This window comes from Anser anser (assembly GCF_964211835.1).
Source record: "Anser anser genome assembly, chromosome: 7".
Lineage (NCBI taxonomy): Eukaryota > Metazoa > Chordata > Aves > Anseriformes > Anatidae > Anser > Anser anser.
The window spans coordinates 8851597-8877443 of NC_139727.1; the positions used below are offsets into that span (position 1 = coordinate 8851597).

General features: G+C 38.4%; 2 protein-coding genes across 11 annotated transcripts in view; one reads left to right on the forward strand and one right to left on the reverse strand.

Annotated features, from left to right (window-relative positions):
• LOC310902395 (uncharacterized protein) overlaps nt 1-25847 on the reverse strand; it is a 115854-nt gene that overhangs the window by 59561 nt on the left and 30446 nt on the right. Inside the window, exon 5 of one of the 7 annotated variants that reach the window (XR_014586692.1) lies at nt 23517-24332. The exons of 5 other annotated variants lie outside the window; for them this stretch is intronic. The gene's annotated coding sequence lies outside the window, so the exon portion shown is untranslated. Of the gene's footprint in view, nt 1-23516; nt 24333-24357; nt 24373-25847 lie in introns of those variants that run through there. One more of the 7 variants, XR_014586693.1, reaches the window with a different exon arrangement.
• On the forward strand, nt 1892-24706 carry LOC310902385 (mannose-binding protein-like). Of its 4 annotated transcripts, XR_014586688.1 has the most exons (8): nt 1892-6667; nt 6806-6996; nt 7250-7381; nt 9822-10030; nt 12007-12114; nt 12727-12816; nt 14516-23395; nt 24581-24706. XR_014586688.1 is itself a non-coding variant. In XM_083843877.1 (6 exons), the coding sequence occupies exons 3-6, from the start codon at nt 9838-9840 to the stop codon at nt 14893-14895; spliced, it is 771 nt and encodes a 256-aa protein (XP_083700003.1). In that variant the 5' UTR covers nt 7029-7170; nt 7250-7381; nt 9822-9837; the 3' UTR covers nt 14896-15306. The 4 variants fall into 4 exon arrangements, 3 of the variants coding, with proteins under 3 accessions (XP_083700002.1, XP_083700003.1, XP_083700004.1); XM_083843877.1 differs by lacking the exons at nt 1892-6667; nt 6806-6996; nt 24581-24706 and adding an exon at nt 7029-7170 and having other exon boundaries at nt 14516-15306; XM_083843876.1 differs by lacking the exons at nt 1892-6667; nt 6806-6996; nt 24581-24706 and having other exon boundaries at nt 7018-7381; nt 14516-15306.

The following is a 25847-nucleotide window of genomic DNA, read 5'->3' on the forward strand; positions in this document are numbered from 1 at the left end:
TGTACCATTTGCGTGACAAAGTGAATATGAGAGAGCTGGTAAAATATTAGTGGAAAGTAGGTAATACAAAATACTGCACTAGAGTTATTGTAGGTCTTTCATTTCTGTGCAAATGTTAGATGTTTGATTTGTTGTTTAGTTCAACATTATCACTGGTATGTGTTTAATCCACAGTCCAAAAAGTCGATAGGAAGCTCTACAGTGTCTCAACTGTTGGTAAGAACTCACCTAACTGTTAAAGCCACAGAAGTTCTTCCCTCTGTTTGGATAATAATTTGGGGGTGTAATAGCTGGAGGGTGGGTTCATTTGTATACATTCTTCATTATCTCCAACAGTTCAAAACCACCTGGTTTACTAATGCCTCTGTTGATATTGCTTTAGCACGACTTGTTTGCGTTTGACCTAATATTCAAATTTAGTCCAGAATTAGTGCAGAAGTGTGTGAAGTTTGTGCAAATCAAATCCAGTTATCATTCTTCTCTGCAGCCATCACTGAGTTCAAAGCTGTGGACTGAGATGTAAGCACAGTCCCTCAGGTATGTGGACATGCTTTTTATTGTACCCATATTAGAGATATTTTGCCAGGTAGTGATGGGAAGGAAGAGTTGACAGGGGAAGGAGATCCTGGGTGTAGAAAGAAGTCTTTGGTGAAGTTGTGCTTATTGTTTGCATGTGTATCTAACTGGTAATAGTACTTAGCTGTTTTCTTGTTGAAAGTTAAAATGACATTAGCGTGTCATGGTGTGTAGGAAAAGATTTTGACACAGCTGACTAAAAGACATGTGAAATGTGAATTTCTTAATTGCTTATAGTCACTAAAAAGCACAACTGATGTGCCAGTGTGGTACATCAATTCAGACTGTGCAGACATGCTACACTGTATTGCAACACCTGAGATGTTCATTTCTATGTTTCATGTCTAAACGAGCGCAGGAGGTCAGTGGAAGTGCTTTGGTAGAGGCAAAAAAAATCCTTCTATTCCTTTACCAAAAATTGTTAAAAAATTGATCCTTGATTAGAAATGTAACTACATACAGTAAACCTATGTACAGGTGGTGTTGCTGTTGAACCTTAAATACTTTAAGGATTTCTCAAAAACAATTGTTTCTTCCCCTGTTTAGCAAAAGCTTCATCAGGCATAAACTGTCAGTATCCCAACATTACAAGGCTTAGCTGCTCATAGAAATATTGGAATACATGCTGAAGGAAACATATGGCTTTGCAACTTGGGGAGGGAGTTATTTAGTAATAGAATTTTATTTAGAGATTGCTCATTAATTCTTTAAATCAGCTTTTGGTTACAAGTATTTACTTAAGTTTATACAACATAAATTGCATACAACTACTGCTCAAATTATTCATTATGAATAATGTATTCGAACAAATACAGGCCTTTAATGTGTTTGCAGCTGATTTGTAGTCAGTTCATAATTTTTATGTCTGCGCTCATTTTTTCAAGTTGTTTACTAGTTTAGGTTAGAAGTGGGATTTTACATAGCTCCAAGTATTTTCTATGCAGTTTTCAGTCCGTATGATTTATTGCCACAGGTGCTTTTTTCTCCCTCCTTGACAGTCTCTGTTAGTCCACCTGCCTAACAGCCTCCTGAAACATTTACTGTGCAGGTAATGGAAAAAGAAGTGTAAACTGCTGAAAAAAAAAGTTATTCTGCTTCAAATCTTTTTCTGCAAAGATTAGTTCATGCGATGGCTGCATTATCATCTAATAAACTCTTGTGCATTCCTCTTATATGAAAATGCCATGTGTCCAAATATTCATGACTTAATAATCATATGCATAGTTTGGCATAGTTCATATAAAAGAAGTAGAATGAACTGTGAGAAATATCCCAGAACAAAATGCTTTTATTAAAAAGTCATGTTTTCTGAAACAGGAATGTTTCTTTCAGATCCGTTTCTGAGAAATGGCTGGAAGCCCTGCTGATTCTGGACCCGGGCATCCTGGTGCAGCCCTGCTCATCCTCACCCTCGTGATGGACCTTTTGAGCCCGAATGGACCCAGGTAGTTCTCCTGATTCTTATAACGTATCGGTTTCAAATCATGGTAGTGGAAGTTTCTGCTCACTGCTCAACCCCTTGTTCGTTTAATCAATGAGTGCTAGCTATATGCTATGCTGGGGAAAGAGCTGTGATTAACATAGCACATGCTTTGTCCTGGAGTGATACAGACTTGCAGTAATGCCACTTCAGCAATCAAGAGCAATCAAGTCATAACGCGCAGCCAGGGAGAGCTGAGCATGGAAGCACTGTCTAAGGTAAGAGCTCACGGTTCTAGCTCCCTGATGTGCGTCTGATGCATGCCCTCATCTTCGGCTGGGCTCAGGTCTGGGGCTGTGCAGCTACAAGTGCAGTGCAGCCTTCCTTTGAAAGCTGTGCAGCTCTTCAAAGCTTTCACATGAACTTCTGAAGATCTTAGACAGAAACGTGTTCTGCTACTTTTATCTGTGCTTTGCTTAGTACTGTCGTGGCTGTCTTTACTTACACTTGAAAGTTATTTTCCAGTGCAATTTTTGTCTCCTACTGGAGAGCTAAGCCACTTCTTAACATGACTAGCTAAAAAAAAAAAAAAAAAAAAAAATTGCCTGTAAGGGTGCTGCCTATTAATATGCCTTGTAATTAGTATGCTCTGGATCCATGGTCGAAAGGCAGAATTCCAGTTAACTTCTTTGGCTCGTAGGAGCTCCTCACAACGTGAGCTGGGGGAAAAGCCAAATGGTGGGGGGCTCTCAGCTCTGTTCCCCAGCCGTGAGAAAAATGACTCATGGATCACTTTCCGTGGATCAGTGGCCATGATCCTCTGCTAGGAGACTTTGTTGCCAGGACAACCGTTGCCAAGACAGACTGGTTTTCCTTGGGAACAATTCCACTGTGTTATTTCTATACAGCAAACCTTCTCCAGTATTTACTGTTAGACCCATGCGAGAAGCTCTTGGAGTTTCCAGGTGGAAACTGAGAAACAGTAGGAAGGGCAAGTGACTCTAACCATCAAGAGGGAGCTTGCAATCTCACATAGATCTGCACAAAGTTCACGGTCTCTCTGAATGTGCATGCACTCTGCAAATATGGGCCCCAAAATATCAAAAGGAATTCCAAAGCTTACAATTCTCCTCAGCAATATTTAGTTGGGAATAGATGAGGTCTTTAGGGATGTTCTGTATTTTAGTGCATAGCTATAAAAGTTTTCATGATTTAGTACAGAGGCTGTGATCAGCACCTTGCGTGTGCTGAAAGTGGCAGATTCCACCACCTCACCCTGTCTGTGAAAAGCATGTGCTTTGTAGAATTACTGGCATGCCTTCAAAAGAGGACCCTGTTCCCTTTGAAATTGCTTGTAATTTTATATCACCTGAAAGATTGCCTTTGGTTCACTTTATTAAAAGTATAGTGTTACTATATGCAAAGTCAATAATCCTTTTTGATACAGAGGTTCCTAAAGTTTATGATTCAAAACTTTACCATTCTGGTATTGGTTTCCAATTTTTGCATTAAATGATTCTGGTTTAAGGAGAAAGTTTGATTATGGTATAATATTAGATGATATTCAAGTCAGTGGATGTAAAGTAGTTAAATGAATAAGCTACTCTCCCGAGTACATATGCATATTTAACACTCTTGTTGCTGTCCACCAGAGGTCACTTCCTGGCCACTTTATTCATTATCGACTGTGCTTTCAGTTGAGTGGTTAACCTCTCTTGTTCTCCCTTGTCGTAGACTTCTGGATCAGCTGTGCAAATGCAAGTCCTGAAAATCCTGCTAACGACTGACTCGTTTCTAGAATCATTAAAAGACAGAAAGGCAAGATCCTGCTGAAACAGGAAAAGTATTTAATTGATCCCATAATCACACCTAAGACACATCCCTGAGTGTCTAATCTCAGTAACTTCCCCATGCTTTGCAAGCTTTACTGTGCATATTAAAGAATTTTCAGTACAACCAGACACTATTGTGTGCTAGCAAATCTATGTGAAATTATATCTGGATTTTTATCTAAATTGTCACAAAATCTTTCTCAATGTGCACTTAAATTGAGAAGTAAAATGTATTTACGGCTTCTGATACTTCAACAGTATGTGAGTTTCATCTGTCATGTGCTTGGAGAGGCCTGTGTTTGACAAGTTTTTCTTTCAGTACAGAGAAAAACGTCCAGAATTCTTTACTTGACTTATCAATTAACAAACTGAGCAACTCATCTTACAGGAGTGGCATTCTACATCATCTTTTGTAAGTAAAGTGAAAATCTGGAAATTAGACATGATATTTTATGAGCTGTAAAAGCGCGGATGCTTTTTAGCTCAGGTAGATGGAAGCTTAAGCAGCTAATATTCAAAAGAAAAGGAGGCACTCAGTATGTGTGTTCTTAGCAATCTGTTCCCTGTGTGAGGAGGTGCTATGTGAATTGTGAACTTTGTCTGAAACCTCAAACACACCTGAACTTCCTCTAAGTGAAGAAAATTGTTTGTTTTTGTCTGGTCTGCTTCAGATTCATCTCACTGTCTTACTGCTTCTCTAAAGACTATGTTCAGTCTTGCTAACTTTGAACTATAGACCAGCATCTCTATAGAGTCTGTTTTTAATTTAAAAAACAAAAACAAAAAAACAGAAGTAGTTTTTGGTTTATAAGCATAGGTCCAGACTAAAATGCAATCATTTAAAGTTTAAGGGAGGAGGAGTTGCTATCAGTTTTGTACCTAGTTTCCTGGCTACTTGGCCCATGATAGAAAAATAAATAAAGGAATATCTAGTTATCATTAACACCCACTGGAAACTTGCTGGGAATGACTTTTTTAGGTCTCTATTTTTATAGACAGACTCCAGTAACATGAACTCGGACTTTTCTACATGTTGATACTTATACTAACTGCTACAGTGAACAAAGGGTGAGACTATAATTTTAATCACAATATTATTCCTATTCCTACTTATCTGTGTTAATTGCCGTGGCATTGTTCCTAGTGTGTCCTGCTATAGAAATTTCCGTCTCTCATGACAATTGATAATTTTACCTTGCTCTTAATACATAGAGTGGGCACAGAACATCCAAAGATTTTACCATTAGTGAGGAATGACTCGAGGTGGTGGACCAACACGGGAAACAACTATGTGGATGAATAGTCTTTGGGGCTGGCTGACAAGTGAAAAGAAATAGACTAAGAGCTTCGGCTCTGCTCCATCCTTCTTGCTGTGCAGAAGTACGGATGCATGGTAGGTTACACAGGCAAGGGATAAATCACTACTAATTCAGAAGAAAAAGATCCTGCACAGGACAGCTTCCACTTTACATCTTTCTAAGGGCTTTAATTAAGCTCTCTGTATGAGCACCTATTAAGACTTGTGCTCCGTAATGCCTGGTCTGAGGTTTTTCTGAAACAAGGTTATTCCTAGAGTCTTGTTCTTCAGAACTCTTTAATCCTGCCTCTAGTTTTCTCCATGAAAAGTTTGAAATACTTTTTAAGCTCCTGGTTTGGAGATAAGAGCACGCTGTTGGTCTGACATCAAAGTGAATCAATGAGCTGGCTGTGCGTTTCTATCCACTACTTTAGCCATATATTCCTTTGCAAGCCTCTAGAAGCTGTCACCCTTGCTATGCTGTGATGAAAATAATTGGATATAGCTCCCACTTCTGTTATTCCCATATGATATTGCTGCTGGTGAAGAGTACTCAAAACTGATGGCTCCAAAGTCAACTTTAAACTTCAAAAGCCAAGTGTTCTCACGTGCTGGGCTGTTTGCTTCTCCAAGGAAATTTGCAGAGAGCAGCACCATACATCAAAGAGCAGACAGACATAAGAAAAGACCATTCCCACAAAGAATGATATACAGAAAGAAGATACATTCAAGCATCTAAATAGTGAGGAGCTGAGTACTCAATTCTGGAGGAAGGGAAGTCTGTATACAAATAAGGCGATAGAAAATGAAATGACAAATTCCTTGAAGAAAACCTTCTAATAATTTTGAATAATGAACCGCTTGCCCTTATGATTTTTATTTGTCACTAAATGCAGGAATTTACAATAGTCCCGTAGGCTTGGACAGTGCATAAACATGCTGTTGTGGTACAGCTTAGTAACATTTCTCCTGTGTGATAAACTACAGTTCAAAAAGATGCTTCACATGATACTGTTTGTTGTTCTGAGCAGGTGAGAACTGGGAGTAGGGAAATTGCTAAGAACCCTATCTACCACATGCTTCCACTTCTGCAGGCAAGGGACCTTCAGAGAATTGCAACAGGGATAAATAAACCAGAAAAATAAAACAGATGTTTTCATGGGTTACAAGGTGACAACATGAACCTTGGATGTCACATGTTGGCAGCAAATGGGTACCACATTCAGGCTCTTAGCCAAAATAGCAAAGGTTGGTATGGAAATTCCAGCTTCCTATTTAAAGAAATACATCTCTAATTCCAAATTCCTGTTTAATGGTATTGGGTCTATAATGATTTTAGCAAATCACATCTGAAAAACAGCACTGCTCTGATTTGATGTTTTCATTTTATTGTTACTGACACTAAATTTATTCTAGCTCCTGAACAGAAAAGATAGAGATGCAGCCTGACAGGCTACAACATCTGTATCTGACTCGATCACATCGGAGAATATCAGCCCCAGAAACAGGACCTTAGGAAAAAAATCACTCCTGCTGCTGCAGGTATGGAGATTTTGATTTGATTTTTGCAGCTGGAGATGTCAAACAGGGCTTCCTCACACAAGGCAAGGAAGTTTTCTGCAAGCAGAGGTGCCAGAGACATCTCTTCCTCAAAACTGTATTTTGTTACTCATTTTGCAGAGCTACCCATGGCAATATCCCCCCAGACACACTGTTTTTGCTACAGTATGTTTCATGTCTACAGAATAGTACCATAATTGGATGGACATGCAAGCTCTACTGAGAATTTAGCCTCATCACCAGTTTGAAAATTAAACCATTGACTGAATAAAGGGGAAACATCTTGCAGTCAAAATGTTTGGTACCTGCAGGTATTCTGATTTTTTGTTGGTTGGTTGGTTGTACTGTAACACAGTCAATATCTCTCCAAGGCCATGCAAAGATCAAAGGGCTTAATCCCAGAATGTCGTATGCAATAACATGTAAATAGGGTGGTAAGGTTGAAGTAGGCAATCACTAGTGTTGTGCAAGACAGAGATAAGCCAGTAAGCCACCTCTTCCCAAAATAAAGCACAAAATTACAGCTTTTAGTAGAAATGTAAGGGATTTTTTTCCTCTTGGCAGGCTTGTCCCCAAGATAAAAATCCAGCAAGTGTCTTTTCCAGTTCTTCTCTACTACGTTCTGTCACGCTGGCTGTCAGGAAAGCCAACAGAGTGATAAGAGTTTCACTGTGTACTGATCAGGTAAAGGTGCTGGTAAGTACAGCTCTCTTTTGCTCTGATAACTATTTGACCATACTGAGGCCCTGCAACCCTTGCAGGTACAGACATGCTGCTTAGAAAGGAGTTCTGTTGGCTGCCCTACCAGTGCATGACAAGCTATTGAGGAGGAATGTTAGCAATATGTGATCTGTCAGTTTAATTTCTGGCCCCTATAAATGTAATATATACTTTTGAGGAACAGTTTCCCAGTGATTGACTTAATAAGGCTGTCCTGTGCTGTCAAACTCAGATTTTGGGGCTGATGGCTCAGAGCTGTTACTGCTTTGACTAGGACTGGAGCAATGACTCCTAGCTGCCTTTTCCACGATCCATTCCCCACTGTTTACCTGCATTGGGTGAATCATGTCCTAAAGCACCTTTTATGGAGGAATGGAAGAATTTCCTGAGATTTATATCTTGAAATAGTATCTCCTATATCTACTCCAGAGCTAACTAGCTTCCTAAATATAAAAGAATTTTCATGACATCTTTCAGAGTCTGATTTTAATCTCTCTGCTGAGAAATTCTGCAACTGTGTAAGCCTCGGGACCCAAGGAGTGTCGTTACACCCACACTTAGTATGATCCTACATGCGGGATTCTCCATCTCCTCTAAATCTAAATATGGATTGCAAAATCTGTTTTTCCTATTTTATCTCCCTTAGATTTTTCAGAGAAATTTGGAACATTTTGCATTTTTAACTAAACTACTGTTGGTGCAAACTATCATTAATCTATTTGGGAAGTGACTTAGCTGCTAGGAAACCCTGCCTCCAATTTCACAAAGGTAAACAGGCACTTTGTATCTCCTAGAATAAAGAAATGGGGTGGTCAACTTGGAAAACCTGGGAGGTAAATAGGTTGTAGGAAGGACATAGGTTGGGCAGGTTAGTAGGCAAAAACAACAAAGATCTGTATGAGAGGGATTCTCTCTAGGGAAAGCACTTTTCTGTGAGCTTAGCATTTTGTTTTCAATTTTTCTTTTATTGGACCATTATTAGTATTTTTTTCTTACTGAGTTCATGGGAGACTGCAGTGATATCAACTTCCCTGGTACTGGATAATTAACATAGTATAAAAATCCAGCAGAAAGAAACCCATAGAGGGATGACAAGAACTGGCTTCATTCATGAAGCTGGCTAAAAAATATAAACTAAGATTCTAGCTTTGTTATATCGACCATCTAAATACTTTACCATATTTTATTTTATAATAGGCCATTGCTCCAGATTTTGATCTGAGCCTAAAAGTAGCAGCACAGAGAAGTATACAGAAAAGTAGTGCTTCTTAAGCTCTGCTTTTTCTTTTCTAATGATAATGTTCTCACAGTAATTAATATGCTAGTGATTACGCTTTGCATTGTACTTTATCAGATAAAACATGACTAGGGAGTCTGCTCTCTATGGGAAATTTTTCCTGAAGCTTAAACTAAAGAGAAATAATTGACATTATTACCAATATTCATGCTGGATTTGATTCCTTACCCTAATCTCTGTTAACCTAGCAGAACTTCCTTAAACTTGTTTGCTATTTTAAATTGACTGATAGAACTGGGAGAAAATAAAGTCAATTGACTTAGCACTCATTTACTATAAAAGTTTGTCAGCTTGTGTTTGCCGTAGGGTTTTTGTTTTTTTGTTGTTGGTTGGTTGGTTTTCAGTTAAACACAAAATACATAGGACGTGATTGCATCGAATTTGGCTATCATATTAAAATGGAGGATAATTACAGTGGTGCAACTTGTCGAAACATCATGCAGAGCATGATGTTATTGCCTGTTACTATTCTGCTCAGAGAGGGCAGCAAAGTATTGCAGATCTGGAATCCAAGAGAACTTCAGCTCTAAGGTGTAATACTGAGAAAGAAATGTATCTTATTAATGTACAAGGTGTGAAAGGAGAAACTGGGAGGCAATCAGATCATAACTACTTAAACACACATGAAATTTTTGTCCTGTTAAGCTGTGGATGTTTGCTGGCAGTGAAGACGTTATTAAGAGAAATAGATTAATCAGTATAGATTTAGACATCCTGATAGCTGTGAACAGAAGCATCCCTGCAGAGATGCAATAGTTGGAGAGTTTAGGATTTGTCCCAAACTGTAATTGTGTGTGACTCGTTTGGCATAAAGAGAAATGTTTTAAGTTTACATATACAATGAAGAAAACATTAGAGTGGATTTGCAGCATGTGAGATGGATGACTGTTTCTATTAGGTATTTTCATTACACCTTGAGATTTTCAGATTCTTATGAGCTTGGCTGCTTCTCTTCTGTTTTTTATACATGAAATGGTTCAGGCACTATCCCCTGTTCTTGGTCTTTTGACTGAAGACAAGTATATTTTCTGAGCATTGTAGGCAACTCTTCGCTAGGCAACCCTTTAAAATGATGTAAATGGAGAAATTTGTGGTATGAATCTGCCTTATTTTTTGCAGATCTGTGGACCTAGCAATGACTCTCCTTCAGCCTTTCAGTGCCCTGGTACTTTGGATTTCACCGATGATGTTAACAAGTTCAGTTAACACAGATAAACCTGAAGAGAATAGGTATTCCTGCCCGGTAATTCAGTGCAGTGCTCCTGCGGTCAATGGTTTACCAGGCAGAGATGGAAGAGATGGTCCCAAAGGTGAAAAGGGAGACCCAGGTACAGAGCTATGAGCATTTAGCAATACTTCATTTTTAACACTCTTTATCATCTCTTTAGTCTTATTTTATACTTCTTCCATTCCTTCATTTTTCTTTTTTAACGTTTCTCCTTTTTTTGTCCCATTAACCTTATGTAGGTTCTGTACAATTGCAGGAAGCTATCTATCTATAAAGCACTTTCTGCATTTATAATTCTAGTCTGGATACCTGGCTTTTAAGAAATGAGTAATAATAATAATAAATAAATAAAAACCACATTTTCGCAACAGCCCATAAAACAGAGATGCAATGAGATTTTGATCTGAATGTACCATTTGTACTCTGAACCACTTACAGAGTTTCCTACAATACCATACTAAATTATGTCTGCTTTTCCTTTCCAGGGGCCGGCTCTCAAAACCAGAAATCATGCTTGCTAGAGTTGGCTACTAATCTGATGATCATAATTGGATTGCTTCAAACTAAGTCCCAACAACTGAATTCCCCCAAGACATGATTTGTCAAACAATTGCTGCAAACAACAAACAGATCAGCAAGTGCTATCTGTCACACAATAGAACCAAGTCACCAGCTCTCCCAAGATGCCACATCATTTCAGTCCAAACATTTAATAAGTACATACAGAGTTGTATTCTTTCTTACCATATCCTGTGTTGTCAGGTGCTTACCACAGAGCTTGGCATTAGATAATTGCTTTTCAACATCAAAGCAAACTCTCATCAGTACCAATACCACTGCATATGATCTAAGACATAAAATTTCAGTGGTGTATATTGATATTCTGTATACACATTTTCAGTGCCACATATCCTCAGATTGCCCTCTGCAATTTCATAGTTGAAATAAGTAAATCCAGCACTACCTGTTTAAATAACTGTTTCAGAGGTATCCTTAACCTTTATTATGATTTAGCTCATTTTCTAGATAATATATTGTGATTTTATATTGTGATATTGTGTGTGGCTGGTTTTAGACCATGTGTACCTCTGCAATAACAAGTGTTTATTTCATTGGACTTTCATTGTCATAAATAGATGTAGTAAGGAATTTTCCATCGAAGTGATTTTTCATTGAAGTAATGGTGTAGTAATGGTAAATATGTTCCTAGCAAATGATTATTTCCACAGGAACAATTTTCTGGTAGAGGTGAGGGTAGTATTTGACCCATAATGAAAGATTTAAAGATTCGGACAAAGACGAATTGAAATGTTATTGATGACAATTACAAGTTAATATAGTGCTGTAGTCCCTTGGGGATGTTGCTAGATGCCACATTCCCCTCCTTTCCACTGAGTTAGGACTCCTGGCCATGCTCTATTTTTTGCTTCCTTGATGTTCAAGCTGCATATTGTATATTATTATTCTTTTGAGATAACATCTATCTTATTGTGGTTTTGTTTTTTTAATCTCCATAGAAAATGAATACCCAGCCTCCATTGTTTCTATGAAAAGCTGTCACTTTGAATTTGAGGCTAGTTTTGTGTCTTGTATACAAAACTCAAATGTTGAGTATTTCTCAGAACAAGTTCATCAAGAATAAAGTGCAGATGCATCTTACGGTGCTTCATAAAAATTTAAAATAACAAGTGAGTATTAAGAAATCATGGAAGTTATCTTATGCTCTGCATTATTTCTGTGGCTGCTAGGTGAGAATGTAGGGGCTTTACTTTGCTCTTGAAAAGCTTCCTTGAAGAGGAAAACTGACAGATGGCCCTACCCACATCATCTGTTTCCTGCTTATTTATCAACATTAACTGTTTTTTCCCAAACATATTCCATTTTATCCCCTATTCTCAGCTGGACCTTGCAACCTATCTTCCTAGGAGTGTCTTCTGTCTCTTTGTGCCTTCTGCACACCATTGCTTGTTGTTAAACTACTCCTGTGTTTGGCATTCCCTCCAAGCAGTAAGAAAACATGGTGGGAGAATTGTCTCAGAAAACAATAAAACCATTTTCTTTTAAATCAAACTCTAGGAGAAGGATTGAGAGGTCTGCAGGGTTTTCCTGGAAAAGCAGGACCTCCTGGAATGAAAGGAGATGTAGGACCACGAGGAGAGAAAGGACAAAAAGGAGAACAAGGAAGTAAGAAATAAAATTCTCATGTTTCTATAATCTAGTTTTCAATTTTTTATTATATTTTCCTTAAAATATTTGTGTTAATGTCTGATATTCTTATAACATCATTTGAGGGAAGGTGTGATTCACACAAGTGTGAAGAGCAGAAAGATAAACTGTCTGTTACTTAGGAGATGAGTTGCCCAATATAACTGGGGAAAAAAGTGCCTGGAATGAGTCATTACTTTATTGTCTGTGAATGAAAAAACAAACCCTCTGGCTCATATTATAAACAGCATTTTTCCTTTCATTCTTTGACTGATCGTGCGTTTTCTGCTTTACATTTAATTCATTTAAAATGTTTACACGTGTGTTTTGCCTTTGAGAACTGGGCTTTTCCAGCTGTATAGGGAATGACCTTGTCAACCCTGAGAATTCAAAGTTCACCCAAGCATCCATCGCACTAAGGGATGCAGCTCTCCCAGTGGCACAGTTTCCCAGGGAACAAATCTGCAATGTGGCCTGTGGTTTCTGCTCTGGAAAACAAACAGTTCTCTCACATGGCATCACATTACATCAAAGACAGTAGCTGTGTAGTCGTTTTAATATAAATTACTAAATAATACCATAAACTTCTAGTTGTAGCAACCGATGGCCTGCAGAGACAAGTAACTGCTTTGGAAACAAAACTCAAGGTTTTGGAAGATGAATTAAATAGATACAAAAATGGTAAGATACAATCATTCTTTAGTTTTCTTTTTGGCTTTGTGATATGATGGGCATGCTTGTGCTGGAGAAGGAACTGAAAACAGTAGGTTGAAACAAATATTGCAATTTTCTCTTGTGTTGCTCATGGGAGATGGTCATTACTTAAATGCTTTCTCACTGCATACTTTACATCCTTCCTGAACTGACCTGCCAAACTTCAAGGATCTCTTTGCCAACATACAGCTCAAGGGCTTTGTTACATGAACTGCGGGACCGGCTAATGTTCTGTGGTCATTTGTGCTTTAAGTGATGTGTTATCTCTCTCTCACTGCCTCAGTTCTAGACAGTTTTCTATGAGTAGACAGGGGTTGGGATGCTGTCTGTGTAAGCCTGGCTGTAAGTAATCTCTCAAGAGATACTGTGTGAAAATTTTCAAAGAATGTCTCATCCTTGCATTACTATACTGGTACAAATGCCGCAGTAGGAAAGGCACAGGGTCCATTACTGTTCTTAGGTTAATTTGGAAGGAAGTGGCACAGTCTACAGTTTAGCACAGCATAAGCATCAGCAGAGGCAAGTCATGTAGCTCTGATCATCCTTCCAAGGGGGGTGTCTTCCCTGCAGAAAGCACAACTTTGAAGCCATAGTTGTGTGAAAAGGCTGATGGTAACCTGAAACTGGGGCAAGAAGCTGCAGAACGTGGAGAGGCTGAACAGCTGGTAGCAGTAATCCCTTCAGCCATCTCCGTTTTCTCCCGTGCTTGTATATCAATGCCCTAGAAAAGGGTATCTAAAACAGGAGGTGAGCAGAGGTTCCCTTGCCCACAGGAGCATTGCGCTGTAACCATTCTCACAGTATCAGGGAAAATTTAACTATGCATATGTCACATTTTTTGTATAGTTGTTATAAGGTGGTGGACAGACTTCACACTACTCCTGGAAACATGTTTGAGACAATAAGTTAAAATAACTTGCCTGTTACAGACAGCAACTGAGTTTCAAAAGAGTTATTGCAAGCCCTGTTTTATCTACTAAATGATCAAAAGCCTCACTTTCCATTGGTTTTTCATGAAAACCTGACAGGTGTGTGAGCTACAGATTCCTATCTCTCCTGAGATTATTTAAATTTTCAGGACAAATATTCGGTTGTACAGACTTGCTAAAGCTGTCCCTGTGTCTCCTCTTTCTGCTCTATTGCTTTAAACCCTGAATTTCATTACAGTCTTTCAGCTTTATTTTGTGTGATACCATGAATTTCTGTGATAAAGCTGATGGGTACAGAAGATCTCCTAATTGCAGCTCGGTTCCTCTTCATGAATTTTAATTGATCTCTGGTTTTTTGCATTGAAACCTGGCAAGCTATTTTGTCATGCTTGTGATTTACGTTAGAGCACGAGTTCCTTAAGTTCCTGATTCAAGAACCGTAATAATGCATGAACTGGGAACAAAAAATATTAAAACAGGACTCGTGATCCAGGTCTTGTGAAAATCCGGTTTTCTTAAAGCACAGATTTGCTATTTGCAGATATTTATTTTGTTTGACTTCCTTTGGATTCTGCCTACTACTGCAATGAGTAGTCTGTTTATAACTGGTGTTAACTATTTGCAAAGTACAACTGTGATATTATGGAAAATAACTACAGTTATATAATTATAGTTATATAATTATACCATCCTCAATTTATAGTATAAGTCTGTTTGGTGTTCATTTTTGTTTCTAGCTTTGATTTTAAAGAACATCAGAAGCATTGGTAAAAAAATGTTTGTCTCAACTGGAAACCAAGATACTTTTGAAAATGGAAAATCCCTTTGTGCGAGAGCTGGAAGTATGCTTGCTTCTCCTAGGAATGATGCTGAGAATACAGCTTTAAAAGACTTACTGAGACCTGCAAGGCAAGCTCATATAGGGATATCTGATGCACAGACTGAGGGCAGGTTTGTGTACCTGAGCGGAGGGGCTGTAACTTACTCAAAATGGAATACTGGAGAACCAAATAATCTAAGAAATGAAGACTGTGTGGTAATACAAGAATCTGGAAAATGGAATGATGTGGACTGTTCAAATACACAGGCCTTAATTATCTGTGAAATCTTGAGCTGACAAATCTAAGAAAACCAACATTTTTGTTCTCAGTTGATATAGAAGTTGGTTGATATAGAAGTTTGTTACCATTTTTGGCCTGGAAAAATCAGAACCTGCATGTATTTATAATCATTTTCTTTTTGACATTCAGTTTTGAATCTCCTAATGAAATAGACTTGTGTGTTCAATCACTATGAATTAATTTGTGCTTACCACACATAGGCTGCTGGGGATCTTACGTTCATATAGGCTTCTGGAGGGCTGAACTCCACATCAGCTCTAATATGATCCCCTGGACAGGGTGCCTACTAACATTTGAAATGTGTTTTCCAGTTCATGGCCTAGCACAGTCTGACCTGTTAGCTTAATCTGTACTTCATGAGTTGTTGAACTTAAAATGTGAGCCAAAATAAATTTTACACATGTAAACCATGGAACTCATTTTTAAAAACATGGAAATTTAGTTAAGATAGAGCATTTAAAACTAGTTTATGGAATATAATGGGCAATTTTTAAACTAATGATTATTATTAAGTGATAAAGCTAATAAATGGTATTTCTGCTCCATTGCAAACATACATTCCAAGCAAAATGCATCAATCAAGCAGGCATTCGTATGTGGAATTGTGGTTCAGAGACCATGTCTTGATCTGGGCCATATTATCATCACACATGGGAATGTGGTTTCCTCAGAGTCTGAGAAGAAAAGTGCACGTCTATTTTTTTCTCTGTGTTTCTCTTTGGAGTCTACAAAGCTGACAGCAGCCCAGTGTTGGAAATAATAATTGGTGTGTTCTCCTGCTGATAAAACAAAAGTGTCTGTCTACAGCTAATGAGGCAGATGATTTGGAACTGTGCCTTCACAGAAGACCCATCTTATTCCACTCTGTCTCTGTTCCACAAGTCTGTTTTTAATTCCTATCTTTATAACTTTTCCACCTTCCACCACTGTTTCCGCCTTTTCCACCTTGTGCTTCTATGAGAAGTACGGTGACCTACTAGGTGACCAAGAGCCTTCCCCTGAAGTGTGTCTAGAAGGCCCTGGCTGTGCTCCCTGCACGCAGGAGACAGGTCGTCTTTACACGTGTGTGTGTGTTTGCAGTTTTGTTGAGGCAAATTCAAATGCTGCAATAGACAGCACCTAGATTACTCAGTCAGCCTTCACAACTGAAATGGAAAGTATTGCTGTAGTCTGTCGTTATGGTAATATATTTAACTGTTGTTGTGTTTGCCAGCAATAGGGAGTAGAGCTTTTTATTTAGTCAGAGACTAAGCTCACACCCTGCTCTAGACAGAGGCTCTGTACGGAGCATGAAGAAACTGAGGCTCTAATATATTCTCCAGGAGTTGTCAAGTGTAAAATACGGTCTTAACTGAGCTTAGTTTAAGACACCTCCAAAGTTAAAACAGTCTAATGCTGTGTTCCAAGAGAGACATTTTAGGCAGTATCCATCTACTTCATCTGCTCATCTGTTTTACAGCTATTATTTTCATTGCCTAATTTTGTGTCAACCTTTGTAAGTAATGACAGTTCTTTATCTGTACCAGGATATGTAAGTACAAAGGAAAAACAATTACTGCAATTGTTAAAGGTTATGTATTTTCTAGAGTATGATATATCTGCTGATCTGTATATTTTCCTTGTCATTACTGGCAATGTATCTCTGCAGTTTCTCAAGTGAACTGCATTCCTTTCCTTCATTAATTGGCATCCTGCAGCTATGAAAACAGGAACTTTTAAAATTGTGCCTGGAGATTTTAATCAATATTTATTACATGAAAATGCAGGATAAGGTACAGTATTTCAAAGTCAGATTTGGGTTAATTTAGGACAAAAAAGAGACATTCTAGAGAGTTAAATATGGTCCTGTTGTGCTTCTAGGTGTAAGGATCAGTGGTAATTCAGCCTCCAGTGCATTTACTTGTAAAGAATAAGCAAGTCTGCTTTGAGATTATCTCCACAAGCACTGTGCTATGTTTTGTGACCATTTCATTTAAAGCTGAACTAAGAGCAATGCCTCCAGTAGGCCAGCCAATGAATTACAATGTCTTATCTGTGAATTTTAAAAGGATTTAATGTAGTATTTTGCAGATGTGAATGGCTCTGTTTTCCCACTGTCAGTCACCTAAACCATCAAGTTGTCCTCCATGAAGATCAGCTATGTAGCACCTAATAACAGATGCCCAAAGGTAATCACAGTGAGGAAAGATTAAAACCTGCAAATTACATGTTACCAGCTATATCTATTATGGCACTTGTACTTCATTCATTTTGTCATTTCAAAAAATTGATCTTGCTTCACAATGCTAGAAATGAAGTGGCAAAATATTAATGCGACATCAGCATTCCTCTTTTAGACTGCATCTACAGCTTCAATCATACTGAGTCGAACTATTATAGGATGTCAATATGAGCTTTTGGGATCTGTAACAGTTAGGAGAGTAATGACAGGAATACATATAGTAGTGCTTGTTAGATACACTTGCTTGTAGAACTGTAGATAGTGCTTGTAGATACATATTTGATATTTCATTGCACACAGTGATTTTAAAACAAATATGTTCTAAATGAATGAAAGCTGTCTTTCAACAGAAATTTTTTAGATATACTATTCCTAATTTCCATGTCATTAAATGTCTCGAGTCCAGCTCTGAAATGTAATTTAGACTAATTTTTACATGATTTTGCCCATTGAATTTCTAATACACTTGTTTGAATTTTATGAAGCTTCTTCTTATATTGATTATTTGCATTTGGACAGCACTACATGTTATTCAGATGGGATCTCTACAGACTGAAAAACTGTTTTCAGGTAAGTGCAAAAATATTTTTATGCTAAAAATACTCAAGAAGTTCATTGAAGTGGAGAGGGTGAATATTCATGTTGTAGGTAGGCTCAGTTGCATACGGTCCAAAGTTATTAGATAACTATCCTTATTACTAGGTTGTGTATGTGAGAGGTGTATATAGCCTTCAGGAGAATGTGTATAGGAAGTCTGAGATGTAGTTTTTGAATTTGTTGCTTGAAGTAAACATCTAGTCAGACCATTTTTGAGTCATTGAGTTCTTTGGCTTAAGTTATATTATTTGAAGCTTTTAAACGCAGTGAGATACTCTCAGATGTGCCCTCAGTTCCGACCTTTCTCACCACCCATGTTAGGGACACCATTCTTTCTTTAGGAACACTGTTCTTTAATAGATGCTGAACAGCAAAAAGGGAGTTTGAAATTGTTTTTCTAGAGGCTTAAATCAGCATCCCCAATGACCACTTAATTTTGCATTAATTAGAAACCAATCTGTATTTGCTGTTATGCCCCTGATTAGAACCATCTCATTTGGTGCTAATATGACCTCTACAGAGCTTCTAAGTAATTCAAGATGAGAGTAGCATTTGTTAATCAGCTGCTGGGCTTATCTTTCTAAAACATAGCACAATTTTAGGCTAAGTATAGGCTTAGGAAAAGCTATCCTGTCACCTGTGAAAAAACATGATTTCTGAAAAGCTCTTTTCCTTCTTTTCATTTTTCAAGTGGCAATTTTCTGTGGGAACTACAAGATGGAAACAGGAAACTATTTCAATCAGTAGCAACTTGTACTTACTGCTTTCCTTTTTAATCATAAACTATAAATGTGGGGGAGGAGTGGATAATTTATGCTCAGAGCAGAGGAGAAACATGCCTTATCCTTTGGCTTGTTTCCTGCTATGGAAGAAGGCATCACCTTCTTGTGTGAAATGTGCAGAGAAGAGTTATGCCGGGAAGCCTGTGGCTTTCGTACTATCAATATGGCTCTTTAGCCTAGGGCTTGCCAACATAAGGAAAGAAAAATAATTCTTGGATTGTAGTTTGGCCAATAATATCCAGGAAAAGAAGTAATGCAGGAGAGTCTGGAAACCTAAGTGCAGTTTCAAATCTCTTTTAAACTCTCTGCCAAACCTCTCAGCAGTTGCAGCAGCACTGGATCCTTTGTACTCACTCTAGTGAATGATCTTATCCTCAGGCACCTGCAGTTAACATCCCCTTTTTATGGTCTGTGACCCTAGTGATGTTTCAGGCATTGGTAGCTTGAGCTGTTTATATCAGTGCTGCAGGGCAGACTGGTGCGAAGCCTGTTTCCTGGCCCTCTGTTTTTTTTCTGGTTTGTTTATGTCTAAACCTAGCAGCACAGTTTGTCCCACAGAGCTGAGTTTGTGCAAGGAGGCTTTGCAGCGGGAGGAAAACTCCACAGTGTGTAACTGGCTGGCATCCTCCTCCAGTCCTGGAGAGTTTGAGTACAGACAAAACTTCAGGCAGCTGGAATTTACCCTGGACTGTTTACAAAACATGACAGAAGTAGTCAACCCACATTTAGGTGTCTAATTGCAGAGAGCCTGTACTTGAAAAACGTTCAGAGATGTTCCCATCAAGGAAATGAGAAGGGTAAGGAGGGAGTAAACCAGGGTCCTGCTGTCACCTTGCAGCTTTTCCCATCAGGCTTTCTGTGCTTTCTTGGGGTCAGAGCTCTGCACCTTTCCCCCCTCTCCCATCTGCACTTGGTGGACTACTGCTCTTGGCCACCTTAACCTTGTGCTTGAGATGTACAAAAGAAAAGGCTCTCCGTGCTTCCAGCCACCTCAAAAATTATTCCCAACCATGTTTTTGATGTAAACAAGGGATGTTCAACTACTACAAACTGAGGTGGCCACAGCAGTTGAAATTTACTTGGAAATCTTGAAACCTCTTGAGTAGCATAATAATGAGTACTTCATTATCTCCTACCTTGCACTTTATGGATCCAATGGCACCTGTGCAAGGGTATCCCACTGAGAAGCAGTTTGCACAATGCTGCTTTGCTTACAGACCAAAACATTTTAATCCTTCTATCCCCCTCATGCAGTCTCTACCCTTGCTAAACAGCTATATGTATCTACGAAAGCAAGGCAAAGATAGGAAAAGAGAAAAGGAGGAGGAAAAAAGGATGCTTTTTTAAACCTCTTTACCATTTTACCTTTTGTTACCAGCTACGATGAAAACAAGGGGTATTAATACTACTTCCTAATCCTGCTAAGTAAATCATGTATTTGTGCATCAAAAACTAGTAAAGCAAATATTATCTTGAAGCCCCAGATTGCCCTCTGTGTGCTGTTATTCTAGTACTGCTTCTAGTACCTGTTATTTAGTTTAGAGTTGCAATTGCCAGCATCTGGAGAATTGCACCTTTCCTTTTCAAAAGTAAAGACCATCTCTAGCTTGCATACTTAACAGTGGGGAGAAAAAAAATAAGAGAGAGAGAGAAAAAAGAAGCTACCAAAGCTTAAAAGCCTTTCAATTGAAAAGTTCTACAAATGAGGTGAAAATATTTATTGCCTTTTAATATCATGTTTTAAAGTCTGTAATTAAGGCAGAATCTGTATTTTTAACAAATAGGGATTAAGTGTCAGGAATAGCGTGGCAAGAAAAGCTGCCAGCTCTTTGCGCAACAGCAGTTGTAAAAGCTATTAAAGAAATGTTTCTGATGTGTCTATAGTGCTTAAGTGTATTATGTGTTAGTTCACTGAATATTGTATACTACCCTTTGTCTCAACTGGGAGCTCTCCACTGGTTTTGTATGCTGCAGCCCTGAAGTTTATCTTTGTCTAATGCTCTCAGAATAATTCTGAATTTAGCATTTATTCTAGGAAATTGTGTGAGTTGTTGGAAAGTGTAATAGTTTGAATCATTTATCTCTGTTACAGTGGCACAGTATGTTATTTTGGAAAGATAAAAGAACATAAAAGGTGGAAAGAAATGCAGTGTACCGCTTGCATGGTAACACTGGTACTGCAAGAAGTACGATTGTTCTCTGCAGGTTTTGAATACTAATTTTTAGAAGTTAATACTTAAAAATCCACTTCAGCTTTAGATGATTGCCCAAGGTAACAGTGGAAATGGACTGGCCGTTTGAAAGCGGCACTCGGTGTACTCAGTAGGCTGGGCTCTGCGCAGGACTGAGTCACAGGGAGGAGGCTGAGCCCCTGCAGAGTGCCATTAAGCCCTCATGCCTAGGGGCTGCACCCTCTCTTCAGTCCCAAGGTATTTCTTCCTTTGTGCAAAGTGCGCACAGTCTAGCCCCGAGGGCGTGTGAACACACTCTGAAAAGGCACAGTTATGAAAACCCTATGCTATACCTATTTTTCTAGCTTGATCCCCTGAGACAGTCTGGTAAGACAGACAAGCAATGAGACTACTAACAAGCATATTTGAAGCACTCTTTTGTAGGTACCCACTCCTGACAACTATTTTCCTGCCTGCCAGCTGCTGATGTTCCAGATAGCTCTGTTGGAGTGCATTCCCTCACAAACCAGAGGTTATAAGATATCATAGCTTGCTTTTACAGAGGCAATACTACAACCTGCTTCCCTCTCGTGAGCATACAGAAGAATATTCAGAAAACAAGCAAATATTTGGCTGCTGATAGATGTGAAAAACCACTGAGGACTTCAGGAGATGGGAGAGATGTGGAAAAAGGCAAAAGAATTGAAAATATTATTAACAGGACAACAGCTGCCTCAGTGATTTTGTGTATGTATCTGACAATATTGGTCTAGACTTCAGGTAAACCTCACTGTACTTGCGACGTGAAAAGGCTTGATTGAATTCAGCACGTGTTAGAAAGTTCACATCTCTGCTAAAATGAATGGGAATAAAACAGCCAATGAACAAAGGTACCCATAGCTGTGCTGCTGTTTATATTTCCTGAATAGCATGGATAGGCCAGCAATCTGTAACATCTTTTATAGTCACTGCTGCAGAGATAATATTTGAACAAGATAATGGTTATGTGGCTGCATGGTATGGCACTTCGGGAGCTGAGAGACAATGAGCAGAACTTGCTCTTTGTGTTTTGCCTTTCAGATGGAAAAGGTATGGAGATATATGCAGTCTATTGTACAGGTATGTATACATTTGTCACGCTTTGCAGAATGGATCTGAAATCTCTAGGCCGGGCTGTAGTTCGGGTTGGCCAGTAAGAACAGGACAACTGCTCCTTAGCCAGGTGGTGAGCTGCTTAAACACATGGGGGCTGGACTTCTCCATGCCAAACTCACAGAATGATTCCTCAAAGCAGTGAACACCAAAACAAATTTAAAAAAATCAACAGGTAGCTCAGATGGTTATTAATAATTTCATAAAGTTTCTCTTGTTTTACTAAGAAAAACAATATTTAATCTTCAAAATCTCATATAAGGCTGCTATAAAGATTGTAAGAAGTGACCCTCATGGAATAACAAAATTATACTTTATTAGTTAAGTAGTTGGCACTCATGGTTATTACAGTTCTCAAGGTTATTAAACATTCTCTCTGATTTGTCACGCAAGCTAAATCTGCTGTGTTTTAAGAACCTACTAAACTGTTTCAGTTTGAATTGTACTGGCCTCGAGCAGTATTCAGATCTCCCATTTCTCTCCAGAGAGAATCTGAGGTTTTAGGACTCTGTTCCCTTTTGTTTTCTTTCTATTTCGCTGGTCTTCATCTGTTCCTTGTTTTTTGTCTACTTAGATGAACTCCAGGGGGTTTTAATTAGCTAGCTAAAAAAGAAAATATACTGCAGAGCCGAAATAAAACAGATGGGTATGTATTTCTTAATGCAGTTTGTGCTAAAGTTTGCAATGGCTTGTGCCGCAGCGTAAGGAAAACACTAACAGTAGTGTCTGTTATCCCGACCAGCGATTGAATAGCCCACCTTTTTTCCCTCTCAATATCTGATTAGAGGAAAGAATTTCCTCCCACTGATTTCTCAAAGCTTCATCCTCTGAGTTTCTCCTTTCTTCTCAACTTATATGCCCAAGGAAGTTTCTAAAGGGCAGTTAAGTATCCAATTGCCTTTGAAGGTCACTGAAAACTACATTTTTAGAAGTGCGCTGTTTCATTTTAGACTCAAAGTAATTTGCATATTCCTACCTTATATAGTATGACCTGAATCATTCTGTTCAGTATAAAAAATATATTTTTATGGTTAAAATCTAAAAATTCAAGAACTTGCCACTGTTTTGCTCTGTTCCTTGTAGATATTTTACTGAAATATTCATAGAAGCAAACAAAGAAAAAATGCTACTGGATGATGCAATGCTGTTTAAAATGCTGTAGTTTCATCTGCTTCAATTTCAGTTACATTGCAGCAGTCTTCTAATCCTCATGAATGAATGGATATATATGGTTCATTGCGTTAATCTTTCTGATTTTGGGGATCGGTGTTAACATTTTACAATCAGAACAAAAGACCTCAGTATAGCCAAGATTATAATAACAGAATAATAATCAGAATGGTATAGCAAGAGTATAGCTTTAGCAATGATGATCTAAGGATGTAAGCATGGCAAATGTTTGCTTGGAGAGGTCACATTTCTTATTAGGGCATCAGGCATAGGTTTTAAGCTTCTATTTAGGATGTGAAGAGTTCTGTGCTCAATTTTTGCTGTTTTTATGTCTAGGTGGTGAAAATGTGACTCCTCACTCTTCAGGGAGCATCTCAAAACATATGCTGAAGTAATGTAACAGGTATTGCAAACAAAGATACTTTGGTCTTTAAATAGCTATACTTTTCTTGAGAGAATCTGCTCATTTTCAACCTATTTACTTTTACAATTGCATCCTCTTTATCATCTCTGTTTGTATATGAATAGTTTTGGTCAAATCTCACTATATAGCAAAATAGCATTACAACAAACTATGTTTATTTTCATTAAGAGTTTGGCTTGCAAAAGCTTTCAGAGAACTCAGCAAAGAAATTGGCTTGTAATTAAAGAATAAAACTATAAGCACCTTTCTATCAATAACCCTTTTAGTCTAAGATTTTTTAAAACTTAGTAATAAACAAAATTACTGCAAAAAATACAAAATAACTCTCTATAGTACTTTGGCTCCAGATTATTGCGTCCTGGATAACCAGCTACAGTCAGGGGATGCTCAGGGTGAAAGAAAAAGGATTTTAATAAATATATGTCTGTAGCTAAGCCTTTATTTTCTCTTCATCCTTTAGAGGAATTTTCCAAGAATATTTCTACACTGAAGTCTCTCTAATAACTGTTTCTTACATAGTTTCAGGTCAGCTCAAGTACTAGTAAAAGATGAGGAAATTAACATGCTTCCTTGGGCACTTAAGTCCACGGCCTTTCCTTGGCATCACACAGCTCTGGCTGTGCTGCCAGCAGCACCCAGCATGGCTGGTTTGGAGCTGCCAGGGATTTATCAGTGGAAGATACAGTCGTCATAAGTAGGGCCATGTGCCTGCACTGTTAGAGTACTGCTCCAAGGCAGGAAGTGATGGGGCCCCAAAGCATCACTTGCTGCCACTGTCACATCCCTCCTGCCTCTGGGTAGTGAGATCTGGTCCTCCAGAGGTGAAGCACAAAGCCACCACGCTGACTTGCAGGCACTGGAGGGACTCAGAGCTGTGTGTCACCAGCCTGGTAAGGTGCTCCATAGCTCTGTGTTTCTTGGAAAATGAGATGATGACGTGCCTTAATATCTATCACCTATCACAAAGATAACAAGTGTCCCTCTATACTTGTGCACTAATGAGAGTCTAAAATGTACTGTTACAAATGAAACAGATTCAATATATTAAATGCTATATGCATCAAACAACACAATTAGCTAAAACATACAGTTTTGTGTTCAGTCTCCTAAAAAGTTCTGTGCAAAAATGAGCATCTGTAATACTTATTTTGTCTTTGTTTTCAGCTTATAACAAGATAACAACCATGAAATGTGGCATTTCCTGGAAATTCATTATCGGTTGGGATCCCCTCAGTAAGGTGCAAAGCAGCTTCATTTTACTGTGACCGTCAGACCTGAACAGCAGCTTGGTGAGTTTATTATTTTCACTTATAATTCTGTATTTTCTGCCATGTGTTTTCAACAACACGTTTCTCCCAAGGACTTTGACTTTCAATCACAAATAAAATTTTGGCAGTGCTTTTGGATATATATGTTGTAACACTTATCAGTGAGACATTAAATGAGCCATTTCCCAGCAATAATAGCATAACAACAGCTTAAAAAGGTTTGTTTTTTTCTTGCTATCTGCAGACTAGATTATCTTTATTTTAAATTGACAACAAGGGCCAGGTGGCTGCTTATAAGAACAAGATATGAATTACGAGCATATGTTTCCAAGGCAATCTTGGCCAGTGGCTGTTCAAGCAAAAAATGCTTCTTATTACCTCTTTTCAGAGGAGGTATAGTTCATCTCCATGGGAACACAACATGACAAAACAGCCCTGTGATTATTTATTCTTTGTATTATTTCCAGTAAAGACAGACAATATTTATTCCATCATGACACTACTGATTGTCATTGCAGTGGGTATTTCTGTCGTGTTGTTGAACAAGTATTAGGAATCATCTCCCATAGCGTTGTGCAGTATTCCCAAAGCAGGGTTATATGCTTAGCAAGGAAGATGCAAGGAGGAATTACAAAGCTAGTAATATGGCCTATGGGACAGAAAACTGATACTTTGAGATTAAAAAAGAAAAGCTGGCTTCCACAATGATCTTAGGGATTGCACCTCTCTAAGCTACCTGTTTCACAGCTACAGAAACTCTAAAGGTACAGACTTTCAAGAAATCATTGTTAGGTTGTGACGTCTGAGTGAGATCATTTCTGGGGTTTTGCTTGTTTGCTTGTGAAGGGACAAGACAGAAGCCGACTTATAGATTGGACAGTTAATTTTTTACTAAACTTGGAGAAAGAATATAGTAAGGGAGAAGGGGAGAGTATGTGTCCTGCCTAATCATTAATGACATTTTGTCATACTAACTGCAAAACCTGATCAGTGATCACAGGTGAGGAAGGTGAGGCTGCAGGAATGATGAGCAATAGTTGTTTTCAGGCATTTTGTCTATTCTTCGTACAGGACTTTTGTTTGTTTCAACTACAAGAAGTTGTAGCTCCACTATTCTCCGGGAATTAGTATTCCCACACAAATTAACATCAAATCTACATTTT